Raw genomic sequence first — 24579 nt, forward strand, 5'->3', positions numbered from 1 at the left:
TTTCTCCTATAGTCCTCCTTACTAGGCTGATCTCTGGAGGTGGCATGGCCACTCATAAAGCAAATTGTGACTGTGAGATTATCACATGCTTCATAGAAACATGTGCTCTGTGTCCTTGAAAGGAAAGGATAATTTGTTGTCAAAGTGCAGGAAAACTATGAAGAGAGTAAAGTAATGAAGTAATGACAAGCTCATTGGGAAAATAATCTAAATGGAGAGCAGCTCCATTAAAGCCAGCGGTTAACTTTGCACAGGTTTAAGGCTGTTACAAATGGTAACAGCAATTACATGCCTCATATTTTTAGATTAAGGGACTTGTTTGAGCTAGAGACTTCCTGCAGCCTTTGCTGAGTCTGCCTGAAAACACAGAAGAGATTCCCAGAGGATAGATGGGGGAAAGGCAGAAAAAAAATATGAATTTGGGGATTCCTTAAAACATCCTCCTGGAGTAGCCACAGGCCACATTGTTTTTACTGAAATGAGAGCTGGGTACATACCCAGGACCACCCCAGGCCTCTGGGACCAGCTCTCTACAATTTTTACAGTTATATACTGAATATATAACAGAAATTCTGATGCCCAGAGACACCCTGTGTCTGGAAATCTTGCTATCTATAAGCAGTAGAAGAAAAATGAGGTTTCCCCCTCCCTGAGAATCTTCCCCACATCGAACTGCAGCCTTGAGGTGCATCACTGGTGGAGCATTAACCTTCTCTTTGTCCACAGCCTTTCCACAGCCCTTTGCCAGCCCTTCTGCAGCCTCCTTGCACAAAAAAGCACACAAATAACATACTCTTGCATCTGACCACGATAAAGAAGCTGTTTTAGGGCTGTGTGGCCCTGTGAGGAGTGTCTGGCTTGGCTGCCAACAGCCCTGCCCATGCTGGCCAAGAGGATCTGGGCACAGGTTCCCCTTCCTGCAGGGCCCTCCAACAGAAACATGTTAATTTCTCTACTTAAAAGTTAGCAAAACCTTCCACAGCTGGAAAAGTGGGATAGCAGAGGCCTGACCTGTTCATTAATTTGTCATATGTGCTTCACCTTCATTTGTTCTTGACAATGTTTTGCATAAGCACACGCAGGTTTCCGAGCTGAAAACATGCTGGAAAATGTTGGGTTTACTCTATGCAAGTGAAATACCAAATCAGGTTCACCAGCTTCAGGGCTTCACATCCTCTCAGAGCTCAAACACCCACTCATTTATTATTCTATTTCGAAAATCTTGCATGGTACTCAGACTTCCTCCCTCTGGGGGAAACCAGCATATGGCAAAAGCAGGATTAGAGCAGTAAACGTATTCAAGTGAAGTCCTGTTCCACTGGTTTAATTGCTCTGAGGTGATGACATGATTTACTGGAGGATCTGTTTGCTGGAGGATATGTTCAAACAAATCAGTAAGTTACTATGGCTAATTTTAAGTGCAAGTTCCAGAGGTACAATTCAGCTTCTTTCCAGACAGAGGTAAGAGAGTGTGGAACACACTGCACAGGTCTGTGTGAATTGTAATGAGACACTTGTTTACTACCACATCCCAAGCTCAGAGAAGCAATACAGCATTCATTAATTATTTTAGCAATAGGTGCTATGCTGGATGCATGCCATTGAACACTTTTTTTTCAAAGTATCATTTGAGTCTTGCAGCCTGCAGAAATCATTGCAGATGAAAATTCTCTTAGACAGTTTCTTCTGGACTTTTTTGCCAGCTGCTGGGTAATCTTTCTACTCTTGTGTATGTCACAGCATCTAGTTATCAGACCTACCACTCAGATCATTGGAATTCACCTTATTGACAAGGAACAGTAACTGACAGTGCCATGTCTTTTTTTAATCATGTGTAGGGATGGTGACTCCACCACCTCCCTGGGCAGATGATTCCAGCACCCAATCATTCCTTCAGTGAAGTATTTTTTCCCGACATCTAACCAAAACTGCCCCTGGCAGACCTTAGGACTATGTCTTCTTGACCTGTCAGTGGCTGTGTGGGAGAAGAGACCAACCCCCACCTGACTACAACCACCTTTCAGGGAGTTGCAGAGAGTGATAAGGAGTCTTATTCTGATATTTTGGAGATTTCATGACAGTAAATTGGAAAGCCAGCCAGATCAGCCTAGAGCTTCAATGAATCTGCAGTCAACAGATCTCCAGCTGGCACTGAGGAATTCTCAGGGAGAACCTCAGCTTCTGGCCAGCAGGGACTCGAGGCAAGATCCCTGGGGTAAGTAAAGGCATCATTTAAATTATTTATCTTGGGATCACTGACAAAGGATATGAATCCCCACACAGAGTTACTGGTAAGGGGGTGTTGAGTCACTGCAAATAGGATTTGAGTCCCTGCCTAAGTTTATTGTGGGGAGATTTGAGTTGCTGACCTCAGGGGGTCAGAGTTTCCCTGTCAAAGTTTCAAGTCCCCAGGAAGAATTAGGGGTTCCAAGTCCCCTAGAAAGTATTAGAGGTTGTCCTCAGGAGGTATCAGGACTCATTGTATCAAGCTAAACTTGCAGTTTGAAAAAAAAATCACTGTTCCACTCTCTTGTAGCACACGCTGTCACCACCTTGACTTGGGTGGAGGAATGAAGAAAAATAAGTCTCCGTTTACAATTGAAGCCCAGCCCTGGCCTCGTCTGGAGCCGCTTCTGTGGTGAAGTTTGGTTCATTCCTTTGCATTTGTTGCATTCTTTGCATTTTTCTCGAACTCTGAGAAGGTGTTCATGTGAGAGTGGTGTGTTGATTTGAGTTTGCCAGCATCTCAGCATGGGGATGCCCATGATATAAAAATTCATTTGCTGAGAGAGAGCTGGAACTTGATTGAGTGTTAGCTGGGGTTCTGGAATTGCTTTAATTTTGTGTCTGTGGCTGAGATCGCATTTGTTGACTCGAGGCACCCTCTTGTGTCAGTTTTAGTGATTGTGGCTTGGCAGTCTCCTTTCCCTTCCAGAAGAAGCAGTGAAGAAGCAGTGGCAGCCCCTCTACCCCCGTCCCTCCAGGGGGACCCTGATGGTATTAAAATTTCACCACTGATGTAAAAATTAACAGTACTCAGGATTCTTTGCTTTCATAGAAAGACTGGGTCTTCCTTAAGAATTAAACTTGTGTTAGATGCAGTTGTTTCTGTGACACAGGAAGCAGGAAAGCATAAACAGGGTGGGTTTTTTTCACCACTTGCTTTATGGCACACCTTGAAGCTACAGCTGGGAAGTTGGGCTGAGCTACAACACCAACATCAACAGGGTCCCAGGGGAATGGGCTCCTCCAGGCAACAAAATGCTGTTTCCAACCCAGCCTCAAGTGAATGAGGCTGATGGAAAAGCTCCTGCTAAATGCATGGAGCAGAGGGCAGTTTACACAAAATTTCTGTTTCAGCACTGGAATATTTCACATGCTTATAATAATTTAGACATTGGAGCACTTCTGGAAGACACCAGCTTGAGTGCCAAGCAATAAAATCTTACTTGTGAGCTTATACAAAGCACTGGAATAAGTTGAAACAAGTTGCCTGGAAACTTACCAGGTATATTTATTTAAAACAAACAAATTTTAAAATACATATATTCTATTAGTATTTTGTAGCTTCCATATAAAATTAAAAATTAAAAAAAAAAACTTGATTTTGTCAGCATCCTTGTATCTGCAGGTTACAACACCTGGGGAAAGACCAGTAGAGAGAATTTTTTTAGTATTTTCCAAACACCGAGCCATCACAAAATTCTATGCAAACTTAACATGCAGCAGCCAGAGCTGCTTCCAGTCTAAACAAGTTCAGCCTCCCCTCATTAACACAGTTTTTGTCAGTCTGCTGGATTACTGTCAAGGTTACAAGTTTTTCCAGTTTCCCAAGACATTTAAGTGCACAATAAAATCACATCTGCACACAAACTATTCTTCAAACTTCAGTAATTCATGTAATGGGAATTTGAAATGATGCAGATTTGTGTGGGCTCACAATACTTCAGAGCAGGATCAAGCTAAGTCCCTGCCAGCCTGCAACTGTTTATCAGCATTGCTGAGTTTGATTTAAATATAATCAGTCCTGCTGACAGTGGTTTTTAGCTGAACTCTGCATTATCAGAGAAGCTGAGAGTGACAAGGCCAATCCTACTCCAGCCCATGAGTGACCCAGGCAAGGCAGATTATAGAGAGCTAAGAAATTCTTCCTGCCATCTGTAAAGAAGTGGAGGCAGCAAAACTAAAATTCTGAGGCTCCTCAAGCCAATATTGTGAATAGTTATAGTGCTATTTTCACCTCAGTTACTGGTTCATTTTCTCCTGTATCTTCTTTCAGAAGGATGGATAATGTTTCAGCCTAAAGAAAAAGAAATTGAGAGATTTAAAAGTTCTCAGGAATTTTTTGAGGGGATAACACAAAGAAACAACAGCTCTTCAGCAGTGTCACTGAGTATCCTTAGCTAATCTGATGTAGTAGAAGAGCAAACATCTACCTGCTAGAATTACTTAAGTGCCATTGTAATATGAAGGTCAAGTTCAACTAAAGGACAAATCACAAGATTTATTCATATTTAGGAATATTTCTATGAATTTTCCCTTTCCATTTTGGTAAATCATTAAAGTCTCATCTTAAAATTAAGCAGTTTTACAAGCACCATGAAGTTGTGAGTTGAAAAAAAATAAATATCTCTGCTTAGAGTTAGCACTGCTCCTCACCCCACCCCTGACCATACCAGCAGGGGAAGAAAATAAAAAAGTATGGGAACAGAATGTTTTGCATAACCAGGACAAACAACGAGGGCTGTGCTCCAGCAGGGAAAGCCAACTCCACACTCCAGTAAGTCATCAGGTGAAACTCAGACCAGGAATCACCTTATTACTTACAGTTATCTGCCCCATCTTACAGAACATAAACATGTTATCTGGGATTAATGGACCTAATTTAGTACCTACCTAAATAACAAAGCTTTGCCTTTGTTATTAGCTACTGAGAAATATCCACTTCTGGGAGAGAAGTCCATAGACTGAGTAAGATAAATCTGTTTTCTTCTGAACACTGGGAAGTTTGAGAATACAGTATATGAAGGAAGGTGCACCTATATTGAGAAATAGGTCAGAAATTACAGTTGGAAAAAAACACTAAAAATGAAATTAAACTACAATCTATAATTGAAGCTCAGTGTTAAGTTCAAACACCTTCCACTAGACCAGGTTGCTCCAAGCCCTGTCCAACCTGGCCTCAAACACTTCCAGACATTTTAGAGGGCATTTTAAAAAGGTAAAAATGTAAACTAAACTACAAAATGTTATTTTCAGAGCAACTTTACTAAAGAAAATAAAATTATATTCTTGTAAATGCAGAGTGTCTTAGCCATGTCCTGATCTGGTTGGTCCAGCACCTTTTGCAGTATCTGTATCTGCTTCATATCAGTTTTATTATGTCACCAGCAGTACTTTTAGCAAGATATAAAAGAAATATTGCAATAAAGAAGCTGAACATACCAATTTGACAGCCTCATCAGTGTCACGGGAGGCTACTGCCAGAATCTCTGTGGTGGGATTAAAGGTCACACAGGTGGCAGAAGTAACAAGGTTCATTATGGCTTTAACTGGTTTAGGACGGTTTTCTTTGAGGCAGACATCAGTAGTGTATAAATTTACAACTCCAGAAGATGAACTAAAGAACAAAATGAACAAAGATTATACCAAAAATTAGTATTTCAGTACATATTGCCTTGTTATCTATAGCCACTACTTACCTGAAAATGTAATTTCCAATTATTTACTGCAGTTTGTAATAATATTTTGTTTGGAGCTTGATTTTCCTTTGGAGTTTATAACAGTATTTAGTGGAAGGGTTTAGGTTTTTGCTGGTTTGGATTTTCTTTTCACTTACATAGTAAGAGACTCAACTGTGGAGAGCCTTGATGAGCCCATCTCTTACGAGGATGAATTCAAAGCAAGGAGAGCTTGGTATCAAAATATTCTGAAATAACTTCAAATTTTTTATTGCAGGCTTTTTTTTTTTTAATAAGTGCAGCATAAGCTCACTTTAAAATTCTCTTCTATAGTGAGCTAAGAAAATATATATTGTACTCCTGTATTTATTTGCTGTTCTCACTTTAAAGAACACTGGCTGAAACTGCATCTCAATGAATCTGGAGAAAGAGTTTCAGGTTGTGGCTTTGAGTTGAGGCCCCTTTTAAAAGGCTAGCATGCTGCCTTGCAGGAGCCAAATTCAGAGTACAGGGAAGAGAAGTAGAAAAGAGAGAAGATCCTGAATCAACATTCCTGTTACACAGTTTGTGATTTTAGTCAGTGTGATTTCAAAATTAACTGCTGAACCCATACATGGCAATAGTAATACCAGTATCACTCCCATTGTTTTAGTATTGTTTTAGTACTATGGTATTTTATATTTACACAGGAAAAACTAAATTATTATCATAAAGTAGGGAATATTCATCTATTCATGTCTATTCTAAGCTTATTAGAACCAAACCATGTTCCTACACTCTCACCAGCCACCAATAAGTTCATTGAAGAGCTTCAAATTGGGAGCAGAAGAAGCTGTCAAAGTTCAGTCACTTACCCACATGCCACATACTGGTTATTTTTTGAAACAGCAATGCACTTTCCTTCCAAAGAACCTTCATCTTCAAATTTGTGTAGACACTTTCTGCTTCTCACATCCCAAATGAAAACTTCGCCTTCCTCTGGTTGCAGAATGAAGTATATTAGAGGAAACACACATACACATCACTTGTTGGTCTATTTTATTAAAATAAATTTAATTATAGAGCAACTAGAAGGTCATTTATGCATCAAACATAGGGTATTTCAAAAAAACCCCAACAATTAAAGGCATACTAAAATAATTAATTCCATTCTTTATTGATTGATCACTTGGTTGTATTTTTAAAAGAGATACTGACATAAATTTTAAAAATCACTTTTCTAAAATGGTAAGTCACTTCTAAGAACTTACACAATTTAAATGGAACTATGACTAGAGCTGCTGGAATACTCACTTGAATAGCTGTATATTTTACTGCTGTCTGGGGTGAAAGCAGAGGCAGTGCACCTTCCATTCACCTTCATTGTGCTGATCAGTTCTTTTGTCTGTAGGATGAAGAACAATGCTGACAGAGAATCTACCAAAAATCTACAAAAACGTCGTTTCCTGTCCCACAAGAATCTTAAGTTAGCTACCCAGACATTCAGAGAACAGCACCAACATTTTTAGTGCCTGCAAAGCAGAGCACAAGCTCCTGAGTCCAACTGCAGCTGGATCAACAAACACTTGTTTTCTCCTTCACTGAAGGATCTGAGTTATACAAAACTGAACTTCCTCCTTTAAAAGTATTTTTCCCTGTAAAAGTTTAAAACAAACCTACCTGCCATCATATGGCATTTTAAAATTCAGCTGAAAGACTGATTCATGATTCATGAACAGGGAACAGCAGCATGCATTAGCATGACTCCCAAAAAAGCAGTCCTGTATTTCTTCCACCCCAAGGTGCCTGTTCCCAAGCTGTTTCCATTCCTTTTGCCAGCACAGTGCTTGTGCAAGCAGCTGAAATGCAGCACTGACATGCAACTTCTTCCAGCTGAAAACCCCATTGAACTGCCCTGATCTCCACCAGCCCCAGGGCGCTGCAGAACAAAGTCTCAGAGGGTCCAAAGTAATTCCCTAAAGCTGCAGTGGGTTGATTCAGCAGCGCATTTTTGAGGGCTGTCACAGTTATGTGTCATACCTTGGCTTCAGCTGAAAGTTAGATTGCCTTGCAGATGAGATAAAAGCAGGGTCAAAAAGGAAAATGCAGGAATGAAATGAAGCTAGATGAACCATGCAGAGAAAGTACCTTCATGGACAGCAAGTGAAGGTAACCTGAAGTTCCAATTAGCAGCATAAATGATCCATCTGGAGAGAGTTCAAAGTTTCTGAGAAATTTTTCCTCCACACCTTTAAAAAGATATTTGAAACTTTAGATTGGTTTTCTTTTACTTTTTATTCTTTGGCTTCAACATTCAGAGGTAGAATGAATATGACTAAGACCTGACTCCGCTTCAGCTTTTAATTTCTGCTGTGTTGTCACAGTGAAGCTGAACTTAACTTTGCTCACGTGTGATAATTAATATACCAGACAAACTAGCACTAAAAGTACTTTATTTCCTTGAAGGCAAGTTAAAAATACAACCTCCAACAACCCACTGCACTTCCTTTTAAAGCAAATTCATGTGCCATCTGTATTTGGGACAGCTTCAACTATGCCCAGACACTCAGAGCTGCAGGACATACCTCGTACTTTTGGAATGGGGATGATATTCCCAGCCATCATGTCATAGACAAAGAACATGCTGTGGTGAGTACCAGTGGCTATAACTTGTTCTCCATCCACACTGAAACGAGCCTTATAAATTGGAAAACTCTCTAAATAGATGCTCTGTATTTTTGAGTTCCTTATACCATCCACCTTCAAAACAAAAAAACAAGGTTGTCAGATTGAGGAATATATCAAATACTTTTACAGAGAAAAATCATATCAACCTCTCAGCTGAGACTTAAGTAATAAGAGGTACCACCACTGTGAAGCCTTAAACTCTTTCTCTCCTACAAATGATCTGGTTCTTATCTTCTCACCTGCCTCTTAACACTCCCTGCCTTCCTGATACATCTCACACCTGTTGCCCTTCCTCATCTTGCCCATGCTTTGTTCAAATAATCACTTCTATTGTGCTTTTTCTAAATGGAAACATCTACTTTGATTTGGATTTTCTTGCAGCTCTGTGGGAATATCACATTCCACACTGTGTCTGATCATTTCAGTGACACTGAGCCATGCTAAAAGTTCCTAAATAAAATTAGGATCTTTAGTTTTCAGAGGAACAAGGCTGTGTCTCAGGATCAACACCTTCTTCCTGCAGCACTGCCTCTTCATCCACAAGATGACTTCACAGCAATTTTTACAGGCTCAAAGCAAACTGGGCTGCTGCCCCCACTACAGGCTCTCCAAACAACTCAGGAACAAAAAACCTCGTTAGTCCTTGTCACTGTAGACCTTCAAACCAAATATTTTTAAACACAAATCTTCAGCTAAAATCTCTGAGACAAAAAGTTTGCCAGTACTCTGCACATACTTGGCTTTAAGTGTCAAGTGGAAATTCCTTCCAAGATGCCTTTAACCAAAGGAACTTCCATTGTAACTATTACACCCAGTGCGCAGAGGAAGAGAGAAAAAAGGTCTACCACTCCAGGGTATTTCATGTACACTCAAAAAAAAGGCTTTATGTTAGTGACCATTAGCAGAGTACAAACTGAAATTCTTCACCTGGAAGAGGGACACAGAGCGATCATGCCCAGCTGTCATCACCACTTGAGCTGAAGGATGAAACTGCACCGTCACCAGTTTTCCATTGGCAAAACGTTCCTGGTTTGCAGGAGGGCAGGTGCTCATCTACAACACACATCAGACAGTAAAAAACAAACCCCAACTATCACTTCTGCTGAATAAAAAGCCAATTACTCTTTACGCTACAAGACCTCAAGCCCTGTGATGAAGTTTTGGGCAGCATGAGGTGAGCAGAGCACACACAGCCCATTCAGGGAGCTGCTCCAATGCAAACACAGGCTGAACTCACCAGCCTTTCTACCGGCTTTACAAATGAGCATAAAACCAGCTGCATTCTGAGTCATCTGAGATAGCTATAGGACACAGTGTGAGAAATACTCATTTAAGGCTGTCTTCTTAAAGGTCATTTCAGCAGCTTCAAAGCTGTGGGAGAATTCCATCCTCCCTCTGCAGAAATTAAAATCCTACTACAAGATGCTATTTAGAGTGCAGAAAATTCTTATGTCAAACAATCCCCCTCAGTTTATTGCTTCATGCTTTCATGTGAACTGTTCAATTTGCTTATCCTTCTAGTTGCAGAAACAAATTCACAGAATTGCTAATTTCATACACAAGAGTCAGAATATGCACTTAAGTCCAACTAAAGTGTAAAGATAAGGTTTGTCTTTACCTTCAAAATCCCTCTTGGCAGAGCCTCTGAGTGTGTTATGAAACTGCCAGTCCTGCGTAGCAGATCATCATCTTCATCACTGTCACCTCATTAAACCAAATCACATGGAAACAGCTAATTGCACAAACATCCACAGCAAAATCAACACATTCCTCCCTGAAACTAATTACAGCACACTGAAGGAACAAATCTGACATATCCAGCATATTATCACACTAATGAAACTGAAAAGACATCAAAAGTAATTATCTTCTAGCAAGCTGAACAGGGAATCACAGAAACACTTATCAGAATAGTATTGGGCATATTTACTATCACTCCCAGTCCCTTTGGATTTCTTCCTGTTTTCTAGATCAGCCCAGGCAGGAACTCCTCCCATGGCTTGCTGAAACCTTACAAGAAAAGGAGAAAGAGGAAAAAAAAACACTTAAGTTTTGTGAGACAGTAATATCCTTCTATGAGTTAAGTACGTAGAATAAGCACAGTCAGAATTTTGCAGGACTTCTTGCACTTAGAACACAATGTAAGTTTTAAATTTTTTTAAAAAAATTAAGATTTTACTGTTACTTGTATAACTCACTAGAAAACAAACTAGTTTGGGCACTTTGATACAAGTATTAAACAAGTTAGTCTAGACAATACTAATGCATATTTTATTTACTATTGTTAGTTTTGTGATTTAAAAACACTGTAAATACTGCAGAAAGCACTGGCTTTAAAGAGGCCACATCATTACAGTGGATAAAGAGGAAAGTGACTTTAAATGTCACATAAATGCATGTTAGCTCACAAAATTTTTGCATTGGAAGGGAGATCAATCCTCTGGAGATCATCCAGTCAAACCCCCCCCCCGACCAAGGCAGGTGGAGCAGGTGACACGGGAACATGTCTAGGTGTGTTTGGAATGTCTCCAGAGGAAGACTCCACAACCTCCCTGGGCAGCTATTCCCGTGGTATGTTACCCTCAATGGAAAGAAATTCTTCCTCATGTTGAGATAGAACTTTTTGTGGTTTAGTTTTTGTGCTTTTAGTTTATGGTCACTGCCCCCTTGTCTTGGTCTGGGCGCCACTGAAAAGTGTCTGGCACCATCCTTCTGGCATCCACCTTGGTGATCAATGATCTCAATAGAGTCAGCCACAAAAACATTAGCAAAACTCACTGTTCCTCAAGTCTCTTCTTTAGTTTTTTCTTAGTAAGCGTTGTCTCAGCATCACTTTTCATGAAATCTTTCCTGTACTTATGGGTCATATCAACACTAGAGGGGAAAAAAAGACAGAACACAAAGATCAAACCAAGGCTACTTATAAGGACTGCCAAGTGTGATACCTTAATTCCCATCACCTAACCTGAACTTACCTTTCCTCTGCTTCATCATCCTCATCCACCCAGGCTGGCTTTTTGGGCAGTAAGTCACCCTTCGCTTCATTTTCCCCCTCCGAATCGCTTGACTCGTCCTGAAGGCCTTTCCCCTCTGCAGCAGTAACCTGAAAACAACCGGAGGGGCCGGGTGACCCGGTTCGGAACCCGAGGAGCGAGCGGCCGAGGCCGCAGTGAGCAGCGACCCCCGCCCGAGGCCGCCGCTGCCGGCTCGGGCAGGGCCTGGCTGTGCCATACCTGACAGGGCCCGGCCAGACGCCGCAGCAGCTCGTCCTCCTCCACGTTGAGGCTGTCACCGAACACCAGCTCCTCCAGCTCCCGCTCGGCGCCCGACGCGCAGCTCAGCGCCTTCAGGTGGCGGCCGCGCCGCGCCGCCTCGGTGGCCGCCGCCTGATTCGCCACGGCCACAAGCCGTTTCGCCGTCCGCTTGGGTTTCACCATTTTGGCCGCTCTGGTCACTTTAGCTGCTTTCTTCGTAGCCTTCATCCTGGGCGCTTTCCCCGCTTTTGCCGCTCCCCGCTCCCATCCCGCGGCCATCGGCACCCGCATTGCGCGCCAGACCCGGAACCGGAACACGTGCCCGGTCACATGATCCCCGCGTGGCCCCGCCCCCGCCCGCCATAGGCTCGTGCCGCAGACTCGCCCCCGCGCCACGTGACCAAACCCCGCCCCCGCCGGCGACCCGTGATCACGTGACTTCTTTCTTCGCCTCCCTTTGCCCCCACCCCGAGTTCCACGTGACGCTGCCATGGCTGGGCCGCTCCATTGCGAGCCCATGGCGGGGGGAGCCCCGACCTGTGAGGCAACACGCCTCCCTCACCGACTGCTCATCGGCCCCTCACCGGAACATCCCACGAGCACCGCCACTCGGTAGCGGATACGGCTGCTCTTATTCCCCGCGGTGCCCGCCTTTGGCGCGGAGCGTGCACCCCCCCGGTAACGAATGATTTCGCCCAGAGCGGGGGGATATGGCAGTGGGGGCCGCACCGCGCAGCCCGGTCCTGGCGGGGGTGTGTCCGCGCCTGCGCAGCCGTGCGCTCGTGTTGTTGATGTCCCGGCGGCCGCAGTCGGTCCCGGTCGGTCCCCGGCGCTCGGAGCGGCTGAACCGCCTGGGCCGTCCCCGCCCCGCCGGGCCCGGCCCCGACGCGCAGTGCCCGAGCCCTTGGGACGAGCGCGCAGAGGCAGCAGGCGGCTCCTGCCCATGAGGGCCTGATGGAAAACACAAAGGAGCTGGTGAGTACCGGAGCCCGCGGGAGGCGCGGCCGCGGCGCCCCCACGGAAGCCCCAGCGCCTGAGGGGGAGAGCGGCGTGGGCTGAGCCGGGGGCGGGAGCTGAGCCACCCTCGGTGCCCATGCGGGGGAAGGCGGCCCCGCAGTGTGTGAGGGGGAGCCGGGGACACCCCCGGCTGTTTGCGGGGGTGGCCCCGCGGGGTTTGGGGGGTTTGTGGGGGATTATTCCCGCTCGGGGCGGGGGCTCCAGGGGCCGGGCCGGCGCTGCTGCTTGCAGAGGGTCCTGGGGAGCCGCGGGGCGGTCTGGCCGGGGTTCGTGGGGGCGGCACGGCCGGACCTCTTTGTTACAGCCCGCTTGTGTGGGGTCGGGTTTTGTCCTTTCCTCCTCTTTCCTCCTGCCTCAGAGAAAAGTTTCAGCTTCTCGCGGGCGCGCTCGGATCTGCTTCTCTCCCTGCTCCGCTGTAGTGCCGGGTTTCAGCAACTTCCTCCTGTAGTTCCAGCCTTTAAAGTTCAGTTTTCCAGCGTGCTCATGTTAAGTGCTGGAGAGTTTTCTTTAATATCAGCGCTTCAAAGGTTTTCTTTGTGGCCACTTCCCCCCTCCTCGTGAATTTTTATGATTTCTGATATTGTGACTTTGTTCTCTTTGTAAGGAATAGTAAACCCGTGAAGCCAGTTTCACTTTCAGGTTGTTGCTGGAAATGTTTGAAAGTGTGGCAATTTCTGCCCGGCGTGGCTTTGAAAATTAGAAGTCCTACTACAAAGCGTATGCTGATTATGGTAATAAAATTCTCTGTGTGAAAAAGTGATTTATTTTAAAATGTAGTTGGCAACTGTTGCTATTTTTCAAATCTTAAACCTAGTCAAAACTGAAAGCTGCAGGGCAATCTCTTGTATTTTAAATTTAAATTACTTTTCAGGTTTGAGGACCTGCATTTACCTATTTATTGAATTTAACAGTTTGATTTTGACTTAAAAGGAATGGAGTAAGACTGTGAGAGTAATCTGGAGCCTTTAATGAGAACTAAAACAACATGTTCCCTTAAGAAGGCATGTCAATTGTCTTTACTCATTCCTTCAGCCTAGGCAAGTTTTGAGCAAGTGTGTGATGTAGGCTGTAGGAAGCTATGCAGAGGGATCTTGTCTCCCAGGAATAGGTGTTGTTCTTGAGAACATGTGGGCTTGTGCATGTGCAGAAAGATTGCAAACTGAAAGTAAGAGTTCTCTTCATTGTTCCCTAAAGAGTGAGGTGCCTCTGGCAGCAGTGGTAACATGCACAAAAGTTCCCTCTCATTGGCTTTCATTTCTCTTACCTTTTAAAATTTGATTTAATTTTGCAAGGCTTTTCATATCTTCTGCAAACCAGTACTGCATTCCTTCATTTGTCAGGTAAGTTGGTACACTCTGGGCATATGGGATCAATTGCTGAGCCTGTCTCTGAGCACGTGGAATGAATTCAGGAGTTGAAGACTTTGGTTTTGGGTTGGTGGTGGTTTTGGGGTTCTTTACATTTAAATTTTGGTTTGGTTTGGTTTTTTTAATGGTAACACAGTGTTTAAAGTGAAATATTTGCCTCTTCCAGATACTCCTGTAAAGGCTTTGTAGAAACGTAATGGAGTTTGTAACAGATTTTTAGTTTTATCAAAACTCAGATATTTCACATATTAATCATCACACCCCCCTCCAAAATTTCCTGCTAATGTGATATATTTTTTTATGAAAGAGTCTCCCCTCTTGTGTGAAACCCCCTGGGGAAGAGGCTATGGACAAAACCATTGGCAAACAGCAGAAACTGGCTTCAGACAAAATGCTGTCATACATAGCAAATGAAGAGACAGGAAAAAACATTTCTGTAATTTTCCAGCAGAGATTTTACTTATAATAAGAGTGGAAGGCACATTTCCAGATAGAGGTGAGTTGCTTATATAAAAAAAGTAAGTTTGGTTGGTTCTGATTTCCAAGAATCCCAAGATGTTTAGCTTGGGGGTTTTTTGTTTGTTTGTTTTTAATGAAAGCTGAAAGTGTGTTTTCTTTAAATTGGTACCATGTTTGAATTTTCTTTTTTGGTCGTGTTCTGAGGCATAATTAGGCTTCAGTTCCACAGGCACAAGTTACTATTCTACTGTAAATAATTTTGGCCAACTTGCATTCAGAAGAGTTGCAATAAATTAATTCTGTTGTAGTGTTTCCTTGACATCCAGAGGTGAAACTAAGTTTGTGGCATAAAGCCTCAATGAACTTTTGAAAACAAAACCTGTGCATCAAATCGAAGTCTAACTTGGAAATACCCTTAAGGATGTGTGATTAAAGTAAATCTGTTTTACAACAGACCCTTGGCTTGAAGGTTGTGGTGACCTCATTGTTGACCTTGGTCTCAGATCCCATCTGTCTGCAGTTCTGTCCCATTTGGGGGGGGTTGGAGCTGAGTAATAAGAAGTGATGCCTCTGTTCAAGTGCTGGTATGCCTTTGCTGAGCTGCAGCTCTTGTACTCCAAGCTCCAAATTGCTGCCATTCTGAATTCAAGCCCCAGATTGAATTCAAAAGTAACAACAACCATTTGGAGTGGTTTGCAGCCTTTCTGTGGCTGTTTTGGATCATTCTCCTGTGGCCAGATGCACTTACCTGCGGGCAAGAGGTTTGGCTACATAATAATGGGGTGTTTTTCTTGCAAGTTTTTACCTTCAAAAATATTTTGCATAAATTTAGCCAATGCTTGAGCATAGTCTTCATCAAGACACTAAAGCCATTTCCTGAGTTAAGTGTTTAATGTCTAAATAACATGAAATGGTTTTAGTTTTTGCCAAGGATTGCTCACCCTTTGTGCCCACTGTTTTGTGTTGTAAGAGTAGTTACTACACTCAAATAATGTATGCTATAATGTACTGATCAAATTCAATATGTGTGTGTATATATATATAAAAATGTATGTTAAGAGTGAGAAACTGGTTATTTTTTTATTTGTTTAGAGTTGCCTTCCTGCTGTCGGGGAAACCAGTTTCCTTAACTTTATTCCTTTTCATACCATTTGCCTTATATAATGCTTAGTTAAGAGTATTTCTTAAAAATGCTCTGTTGTCAAGTATTCACAGGGAGAAGAACAGGAAAATGGGAAGTTGGGCAGAATAAGAAAGCAGTTCTTAAGAGTTCCTTTCTCCACCCATCCCTTCAATAAAGAAAAGTATGCAAGAAACCCCCCCGAGCAAATAGTACAGGGTAATTTGCCAGTGCTGCTCACGCTACATTTCACAGTGCTCTGACTGAAAACCTCTGTTGAGGAACCAATAATCTTAACAAGAAAATAAGCCTTAGCCAGAATGCCTGAAAGTTTGTCTTGTTCTTTTGTTTGTGCATTACTTCTGCTTAATGTACAGATAGACTGTATTAGTGGAGTAGTTACTCACTGCTGCTCTTTTGGCATTAACCAGCTGCAAGATTCTGTTTTATCACAAGCCAGGCTCCTGCTGCAAGCAGTTTTTTGTGGTTAGAGAGGAGGCTGTTCCATGGTTTGTTAGAAGTTGGACAGTATCAGGTTATGTTTTGAGGAAAAGACAATTTCCTCAGCGTGATTTTTAGTGCTAAGTCCAGCTTTGAAGAGTAGAAAACTGGTTTGATGTTGATTTGAGGGTTGGTCTTTTCTTTTTCTTTTTTTTTTTTTTTTTTGCACACCTGTTTTTGAATCCAAGGCCCTGCAGCTGCTCTGGTGAAATGCTGCTTTGGACAGACAAGATGTTGCTGTTGTCTGTGGAGCCTAAAAGGACTCGTCAAGAATTTCTTGTCCTTCACATGCCTAGGAATGGCTTCCAACATTGCTTGTTCCATCACCTCACCAGGGATGAGATGAGGCTCTTTGACCTTTCATTTCCTGGATTCTCCTTTTGCCTTTTCTGAAGATAGGAGGGAAAACAACAAAGGAGCAGAGAATGTGTGCATGAGGTAGATGGTTCCAATTTCCTGGTATCTCTGATGAAGCTCATCATAGTGTATTAGAGGCCACCCAGCACTTCAGGAACTGTTGATGAGGTGGTTGAGAGCTTCTGGGAAAAGATTGAGGCCCTAGAAAATCAGAAAGGGGGAAATTTTGTACTTAATTTTCACAAGAAAAAGGTGGAACCAGTTAGCAAGAGCTCAGCAGGAATTGCAGGCTGCTGCTGTACCAAAGCTCCTGCTTTATCTTATTTATAATTGTTGCATTGTCCTTTTTGTAAGGACATGTCTTTGACCTTTGAATTCAGGGCAATGCTCCCAACTTTTTTCACTTCCAGAGCTCCTTTTCTTTTGTTCATCAAAATTCTGCAGAAAGGGTTATCAAAGATTCCTCATGTTCATTTCTACAAATGCTATGTTTCAACATGAGTTAAAAAGAACCTCTGTGGTGTTTATTATCAAAGTAGAAGTGTTTTGATCTGCTCTAACAAAATTCCAGCATAGGTGTGTGTATATCATCTTCCCGAGCTTCCACCTACTTTTGTGTACAAAGTATTTTATTTTGTTTTTTTCCTGCAAACTCTACCGTTTTGAAATCTCATAAAACATTTTGAGTAGTTTCCCCAATTGTAATCCAGGTAATAACTGCAAATTAACATTGAGAATGTCCTGCATAAATTATCTGGCAAATGTGTTCATCTTCTGGCAAAAGCTGATATACAAATGTTTTATTAAAACTACAGTATTGTTTTAAAATGGTAAGCAAAGCTGCTGATTTGAATTGCAGATTTGATGTTCAATAATTTTGAATTGGAACAAGTTTGCTGAATATTAAGTAAATAGAAAGGTGATACATGAGATTTGTTTTGACAGTATAGTTAAACTCAAAAACTTGATGATTGCTGCTCTTGAAATTGTATAATGCTGAAGAATGATTTTTTCCTAATTGAGGGCCCAACTTTCCATTTACGAAGAGAAACTGTTTTTCTTCCTATCTCTGGATATTTTGGCAAAGAGAGCTTAGCAGTAATATGGAGGTTATAAATGGAAGTGTTGCAAAAGAACAACAAAAAGAACTAGGTGCACTGCTGTGGTGGTCACCTTGCCCTGTGCTTCAGCTTCTGGTTCTTCACCTTGCCCCCAGCTTCCTGGTTCTTCTTCCAGCTTCCCTGGCAGTGGGAGCAGAGCTGGCATGGGGCGTTGGAGGGACTGGGAATGGGCTGCACTGCAATTCCTTCTGAGTGGCAACAGCATTTCAGACCTCTACCAGCAGAACACTGAGCAAAGCTACCACCCTATAGGTGCAAGGTTCTCCAGTCTGGAGTGGGAAGGGGATATCCTGAGACTGGCTTGTACTGCAGCCTCCGTAAGAGGGCTGAAGCCATAGAACCACACTTTGGTATGGAATGAGGCCCTAATCTCTCAGTGAAATCAGATCAGCTGACTTAGAGAGGATGAGGGCATGAAGAGGGAGATCCTTCCCTGAGCTCTGAAACACCATGAGTTTCTGTCCATAAAGCCTTCCTAAGTATCACAGTGCTCTGGTAGTGCTTCTGGGAATGGTTCATATGGAATCGCACTTTATATCTTAGCAGAAACTGTGGTCAAGAGAACTTAAGTACTGTGAGATATTAAGGAGCTCCTGAAATTTTGAGGAAGATGACTAGTTTTCATCTGCTCTGAAAATTCAAGGCAGTGTTGGCAGGACACTGTATCCATGGCAACATTGCACTCAGCTTCTGCCTTAAGCTGCACACATGTGCACACACAAACAAGTCACTGATCACGCATGTTGGTGGCACATGGGACAGGTGACACAGGATAGGTGACACTGTTGCCAGCATGGGTCAGGGCTGGGCTTTGTCTGCTGTGGCTCTCTTTCCTCTAATAATGCCACAGGCACCCTAATTGCTGGCTTCAGTGCCTTGAGGTAGTTGCTAGGTTATGCCCTATTGTAAATTTGATTTGGTTTAATACCATTTTAATTTTTTTTTTAGCTGAGGAATATATTCATAATTGATATTACACTGACTTTTTTTGTTGTTTTGCTTCAGAACTACTGCAAGTGTGTTAAAAGTGTTTGCCTTATTGCATAACCTTTTGTGCTTACTGGTTTTGGGGAATACTTTTTTTAAATAATTACATGCTAGGATTGGGTCAGTGTGGAAATCAGTTTTCCCTTGTACCTATTAGGGAATTCTTCCATAATAGGATTTATTTAGATTACAAAGAAGAATATAATATAATAAAGGGATAGCATGGCTGAAAAAGGCTTGAATGAAATCTAACAATAAAGATGTTCAGGCATATGCTCTAGGAAAGGGATTTGGGGAATTGTGATGAAATCTTGAAGCTATGAATCCAAATGAAATTTAAGAAGGAAAAGCCCAATCACATTACTTTTCTGTCAACACTGACTTTTAAATAAATTTAGCTCTTGGAAAAGAAACTTGAGCCAAAGGCTTTCTTAATTTTCCTTCTCTTTCCTCTGTACTTCATTCCACTAACTTGCATTTTTATTGTAGAATTTCTTTGTTTTCTCTTTGTTTGTTATTTCCTCTCAAACTTAGTAGATAATGTTTAAGATTATGGAAATAATGTGAAACATAAAATATATTTTTAGCTTAATTAGAGCAGCTCACATAGGAGTAGCCTTATTTCAATAGAGTTGTGTTAGTAATAAATGTGTTTATTAAAAATAAATATGTTATTAATAAATTATTAATAAATGTGTTATTAATAAAGTGAAAATTGTCACTATCAAAATGCATGTGGTGGATGTGCTTCAGAAAAAGTACATTAGTTAATCTCTTGCTTCTTTAATGTCTGCTGGAAATTGCTTAACTGTCATGCCTTCTTCAAAATTATGTGGTTTTATCCTACTTCGGATTTTTTGATTATACAAAAACTATTATGTAACAAGCTTTTTGTATATGACAGTGGCAAATTAGTCACCTTTCTCTCTTTCAGCATTTGTACAGACCCTATTGCCATAGTAACTGAGCTCTTCATAATGGTTAATGTATTAATCCTCAGAACAGCCCTGTGAGCTGGAGAGGTGTTCCTGCTTCACACAGGAGTCATGGACTCGTAGGGGAGCTGAGTGATTTATGGATAACCCCACAAGCCAATGAGAGCAGAGAGCCTCTCATTCCTGTTCCTGTGATATAAGTGCCCTCTTGATTGAACTGTCTTTTCTCTGCCCAGCTTTCTCAAATGAATGAATTTTAGTGGAATTGGCTCCAGCCATCTGGAATGTGCTCATTTGCATAAAAGATCCCTGTGGCTGTCAGTGTTTAGCACATCAGGCTTAATGAACTCTAAAGATACCAAGGAAACTAAATGTATGGATGGTTCCTATGTATTCTCAGTGGATCACGAGATAGATTTTTTTCTTCCTGTGTATCACAACACCAAAAATTGGCCAGTTTTGATTATACTAATGCTCACTTAATTGGCAATACATGGCACATGTCTGTGTTGATACAGCAGTGCCTTAGAATATCTGCTTTAAGACTGACCTGTGAAACTTTTTAAGTTTGACTCAAATCTTTGCATTCAGAAAATTCTGCTATTCTTTGTTTTTTTGTTGTTTGGTTATTTTTAATTTTTAGACAGAACATAGTTCCCAAGTGGAAAGGAAACGCCGAGACTCGTTCGGGATGTTTGACGGTTATGATAGTTGTAGTGAGGACACCAGCAGCAGCTCCAGTTCAGATGAAAGTGAGGAGGAAGTTGCTCCTTTGCCATCTAGTCTCCCAATTATCAAGAACAATGGGCAAGTTTATACTTACCCAGATGGCAAATCTGGCATGGGTAAGTATGTGCTGTGTGAATGCAAGGAGTTGGATATTGATGGGTTTTAGCCTGTGCTGGGTTGTGAGGGTCCCATCCCAAATGTTGGTTCCAGCTGAAAAGGGCCCAAAGCAGCTAAAGGGCTGGGATTGGTTGGTTTTGGGAGGGGGAGTTATTTGGGTTCTGCTATACTGGAATAAGAGAGCATTTGAATCCTGCTGTCATGGAAGAAATAGTATGGGAACATCTGCTCTCCTGTCAACTGTGTTGTGTCTGCACATGCATGTGTGTATTCTCATATGCATTGGTTTTATTCTTGGAGCTTTGAGGACAATGTCAGAGTGTTCTATCTATGCCAGGACATACCTTCTCTTTGCCCTTTATGTTACATTTAGAATAAATTTAGATATATTTCTTCCTATACTAAGAAAACTTCATTACTGCTGGTGTATAAAACGTGTTAGTGTATACCTGTTCACTCCTTACTAGCTGGGAGCTGGAGGATCCTAGGAAAATAAATTTAAAAGGGAAGATTTCTTTTGTTAGCAGGGAAAAATATTTTATGTGAAATCCTAGAGATTAGTGTAGAGCTCTCTCTGGGCAGAATTTGGGTATTGTCTCACTGGCATTAGTTAGTCTCTGAGTCTTACTCATCATGGAATACACAGTGTGTGGTGCTGTCCACCTCTGAAACATGATTCTAGCCAGAAAAAAACATTCATGGGCTGGAGTGTTTGGGGTATACTAATTTAGAATCAAACAAGAGGTCTGGTTTTATTTCAGGTTGGAAATATTCAATATTTAGAGGAAATCTAGATTGGTAGGCCCAGATTCAAAGCAGATGATTCCTTGAGAACAGTGAAAAACCAAAAATCGGCTTGAGCTGATTTAGCTGGGTCATTCACTTTCACCAGAGGTGAACTTAATAGGGAGCAGAAAGAGGCAGTGTTTCACCAAGAGCTTCACCAAGATTCTTGGTTGTTTCACTGTTATTAGTGGTGCTGTTTTAATTTTCTTTTCCTGTGCAATTTTCTTTGGGGTCAAACCCTTAGAATCTGTTTAATGGTACCACCTCCAGGACCTTCATTCTGTCCTCTTTGTTCTGAATTTTTACTCAGGTATTAACTACCCTCTTAACATTTTGGTTTTTTTTTTCTCTCCTCTGATTAGCTACATGTGAGATGTGTGGGATGGTTGGTGTCCGGGACGCTTTTTACTCTAAAACCAAGCGCTTCTGCAGCGTGTCATGCTCCAGAAGCTACTCCTCCAACTCCAAGAAGGCCAGCATTCTGGCCAGGCTTCAGGTAGCGGTACAGACACCATTTTCTTTACATCTCTTCTGTCATCTCTGGTGGTGAAACTGGGTATTTGTACAGATGGCTGCATGTTTTAAGATAAGTTTCTTGGGTTTGAGGATTTTCTTTGTAGAGTTGCAAAATAGATATATGTCCATTGACTTAAAATATTAATCAAATAATCATCCAGGCATGTTTGTAGTATTCAAAGAGAAGTGTCAAGAAATATCATTAAACCCTGTCTCAAATTCATTGCAACAAATGCCAAGAAATTGCTTTGCTACGAGTTAGATTAAAAGTTCTTCCTTTTGACCTGCTTTCAAGAGATATCTTTTTTTCAGGTAAACAACAGTGAATCTATAATGCTGTTCAAGTTGAGATAGTAATACAAAAGTCATCTTTTGGACAATCCTTACTACCGGTTTTTAAATTTATTTTTATAATGCATGTGTTTGGGTGATACTTAGTCTCTGTGTACTTCTAATTTTAGTTTAAATCTGCCAAAGATAGCTTCAGACCTGTGGAAATTTCCTGATGGGAGTTTGGAAAGATGTTATTTACTTGGGTTGTTGGCTTTTTTTAGGGTAAACCTCCAACAAAGAAGGCTAAAGTTCTACAAAAACAGCCCTTAGTGGCTAAATTAGCAGCATATGCCCAGTATCAAGCAACTTTACAAAACCAGGCCAAGACAAAAGCAGGTAATAGCATATAAATGGAGCAGAGACAAAAATACTGCAAGATTTGTGCCTCATTAGCAACTTCCTAACTAAAATAACTTTCCCTTAGCAGCTGTCCCTGTGGAAGGTTTCAGCTGGGGTAACTACATCAATAGTAATAGCTTTACAGCAGCTCCTGTTACCTGCTTTAAACACGTGAGTATTTCTCAGTTTGTGCTTTCTTTCTCTCTGTGTGTATGAGTCTGTGGAAGTTCTTGAATTCATTCTTCCAGAACATTCAATATCCAAGTACTCCTTGTGATCTATGAAATATTACTGTATGACTGCTTTTTAGGTAATTTATCTGTCATTTTAAACCTTTCTGAACACCATCAGTTACTTTTATCATATATACACTCTCATAAACAAAAAGGAAGGCTCTTACATACTTGAGAATTGTTTTTCTTATGTTGAGAATTGTTTTTCTTTTGTTCAGCTCACATAATCATCCCATGTACTGCAGAGTAACAAACCAATGAAGTCAAGCTATACTGAAAACAGTTACAAAAGGCTTTTTAGATTAAGTCAGGCTTGTTCCATTGTGTTGGACCAATCTTTTTGTTACATATTTAGATTTGGGGTTTTCTTTCTTCATTTTTAGTCACATTCTCCATGTCAGTTGTTCTGCCAGGTAATCTAGTATGGGGAAGATGAAGGCTGTTTGGAAATCTGAAATTTCAAAAGATAGTTTTCTTTGTTTTAGAGTTAAAAAATGTTTCAGACAAAAACACATTCTTTAATGACTGAGGAAATTAGGGGATGGGGAAAATATTTAGTGCCATCTGTCTTTAATGTGTTTGTAAAATTCCAGTAATGAGACATTGTTTAAAATATTGTCAGTACTTTCTGTCTCTTAAGTAAAGCTTTGTCAGAAGATGTTTTCTCAGCATATTTTTTAATTTGAGAAGTTGAAGTGTTCTGTCTTAGAATTTTTTTTTTTTCATTTTGCCCAAAATTTTGCGCTGAAAGTGGTAATCAAAGCAAACATTTTGCTTCATGGAAGTTGTCCATGAGGGAGAAGAGACATGTTTTCTCCAGCTCAGGAATTCCTGCTGGGCCCTCTCAGCTCATAAACTAGTGGGATTTGAGGGCTCCTGACAGTTGGCACTTTGTGAATAGTACCCTTTATCCTCAGAGGCCTCGACTACTGCTCAGAATAGAGCCTTGCATTAGGGGAACTTGGGGAATTTGTATCAAATTCTGCATGCTTGAGTCAGCATGTTTGCACTTTGCTTTCACAGCTACGTACATGTAATAAGTGATTTCATCAGTCCATATCAAACTGTATGGTTTGATAACATGGGCTGTGCTATTACATCTACAAATGTCTCAGGATGGGTGGCATCCTCTAATAGAAACAGCTACAATTGTCAGGCCACTTGTAAACTATGCTCCAACATTATATTTTATTTATATTTATTTTATATTGCCCCAGTAGTGCAAAGCAAGGCCACACTCATGGGTCACATTGTACCTCGAAAATTTTTGCAAGGTAATGGCAACAGTACTACCAAGTAGCCTGAAAGTTGTGTCTTTTCTATCCTCATTTTCCTTTTTCATAGGGGTAAAATGCAAATCCTGCAGTTTTATTTGGAGATTTCTACTTCTTTGGTGGATATGAGTTAGTTTTATAAGGGTATGATTTGCATTTAACTTTACTGTAATTATTTATTTGAAAAATACATTATTTGAACGAGTTAGAATCTGAAAAACACATTAGCGCTCTTCTGTTAGATTCTTCTCTTTGTCCCACTCTCCACTGATAATTAAACAATATTCTTTTTGTCTTTCTGGAAAGATTATTGCTGTTTTCTGTGTACTGGGTATTGCTTTGATTTGTAAAAGTTTGTATTAGTTGATGTTTGTTTACCATATATTATGGATTTCATACACCTGTATGTGTGTGATGGAGTATATAAAGCTTATTCTGTTCATGACCAAAGTTTTGAATTGACAGTAAAACCATGACATATCTACCCTTAAATTAATTATTCAATAAAATACATTGAATTTACTGGTTTTATTGGGTGTATCTGTATGGATATTTGATAGGGAACATTAGGATCAATATTAAAGAAAATTTAAGGATATGGAATGTGAGATTTGGCTTATTAGTTATTTTTTTAATAATCTGGAATTCTTTAGTATCTCAGGTCTGATGTAGATTTCACACATCAGTTTTTCTGGTTTTGTTTTTTCCTTGGACTTTATTTCTTCTTCAATTTAAAACAGTTACATTTTAGAATTAAAGTATCTAAATCTTGGGAAGCTCTCTCTC

The 24579-nt window shown here is 41.1% G+C and overlaps 2 protein-coding genes across 14 annotated transcripts in view; one reads left to right on the forward strand and one right to left on the reverse strand.

The window, feature by feature from the left end:
* Nucleotides 1–3487: 3487 nt before the first annotated feature.
* On the reverse strand, nucleotides 3488–11949 carry UTP18 (UTP18 small subunit processome component). 2 transcript variants are annotated; one of them, XM_058852573.1, is made up of 14 exons: nucleotides 11582–11948; nucleotides 11324–11451; nucleotides 11127–11222; nucleotides 10279–10358; nucleotides 9967–10052; nucleotides 9276–9401; nucleotides 8246–8420; nucleotides 7809–7909; nucleotides 6975–7065; nucleotides 6536–6659; nucleotides 5446–5620; nucleotides 4897–5039; nucleotides 4241–4300; nucleotides 3489–3641 (listed from the first exon to the last, which is right to left on the reverse strand). In XM_058852573.1, the coding sequence occupies exons 1-13, from the start codon at nucleotides 11891–11893 to the stop codon at nucleotides 4276–4278; spliced, it is 1662 nt and encodes a 553-aa protein (XP_058708556.1). In that variant the 5' UTR covers nucleotides 11894–11948; the 3' UTR covers nucleotides 3489–3641; nucleotides 4241–4275. The 2 variants fall into 2 exon arrangements, with proteins under 2 accessions (XP_058708557.1, XP_058708556.1); XM_058852574.1 differs by lacking the exon at nucleotides 4897–5039 and having other exon boundaries at nucleotides 3488–3641; nucleotides 11582–11949.
* A 439-nt stretch (nucleotides 11950–12388) lies between these two features.
* MBTD1 (mbt domain containing 1) overlaps nucleotides 12389–24579 on the forward strand; it is a 38233-nt gene continuing 26042 nt past the window's right edge. For 2 of the 12 annotated variants that reach the window (XR_009279057.1, XM_058852485.1), the window contains exons 1-5: nucleotides 12394–12577; nucleotides 20110–20311; nucleotides 21461–21600; nucleotides 22169–22283; nucleotides 22372–22457. Coding sequence is in view for 11 of the 12 variants with exons in the window: in XM_058852485.1 (XP_058708468.1) it covers nucleotides 12557–12577; nucleotides 20110–20311; nucleotides 21461–21600; nucleotides 22169–22283; nucleotides 22372–22457 (564 nt within the window). In the remaining variant the exon portion in view is untranslated. Of the gene's footprint in view, nucleotides 12578–12832; nucleotides 13960–14293; nucleotides 14483–20109; nucleotides 20312–21460; nucleotides 21601–22168; nucleotides 22284–22371; nucleotides 22458–24579 lie in introns of those variants that run through there. The other 10 variants (XM_058852496.1, XM_058852494.1, XM_058852495.1 and 7 more) reach the window with 10 other exon arrangements.

Source organism: Poecile atricapillus, chromosome 17 (genome assembly GCF_030490865.1).
Source record: "Poecile atricapillus isolate bPoeAtr1 chromosome 17, bPoeAtr1.hap1, whole genome shotgun sequence".
NCBI lineage: Eukaryota > Metazoa > Chordata > Aves > Passeriformes > Paridae > Poecile > Poecile atricapillus.

Excerpts from the sequence above, each read along its gene's own strand:
- UTP18 (XM_058852573.1), bottom strand. The coding sequence starts at position 11,893 with ATGCGGGTGCCGATGGCCGCGGGATGGGAGCGGGGAGCGGCAAAAGCG. Across the intron at positions 10,359-11,126 it reads AAGAAGAGACTTGAGGAACA|GTTTCAGCAAGCCATGGGAG; the intron begins GTGAGTTTTGCT and ends TTTTCTTGTAAG. Across the intron at positions 9,402-9,966 it reads TGCCAAGAGGGATTTTGAAG|ATGAGCACCTGCCCTCCTGC; the intron begins GTAAAGACAAAC and ends TGTGTGTTGTAG.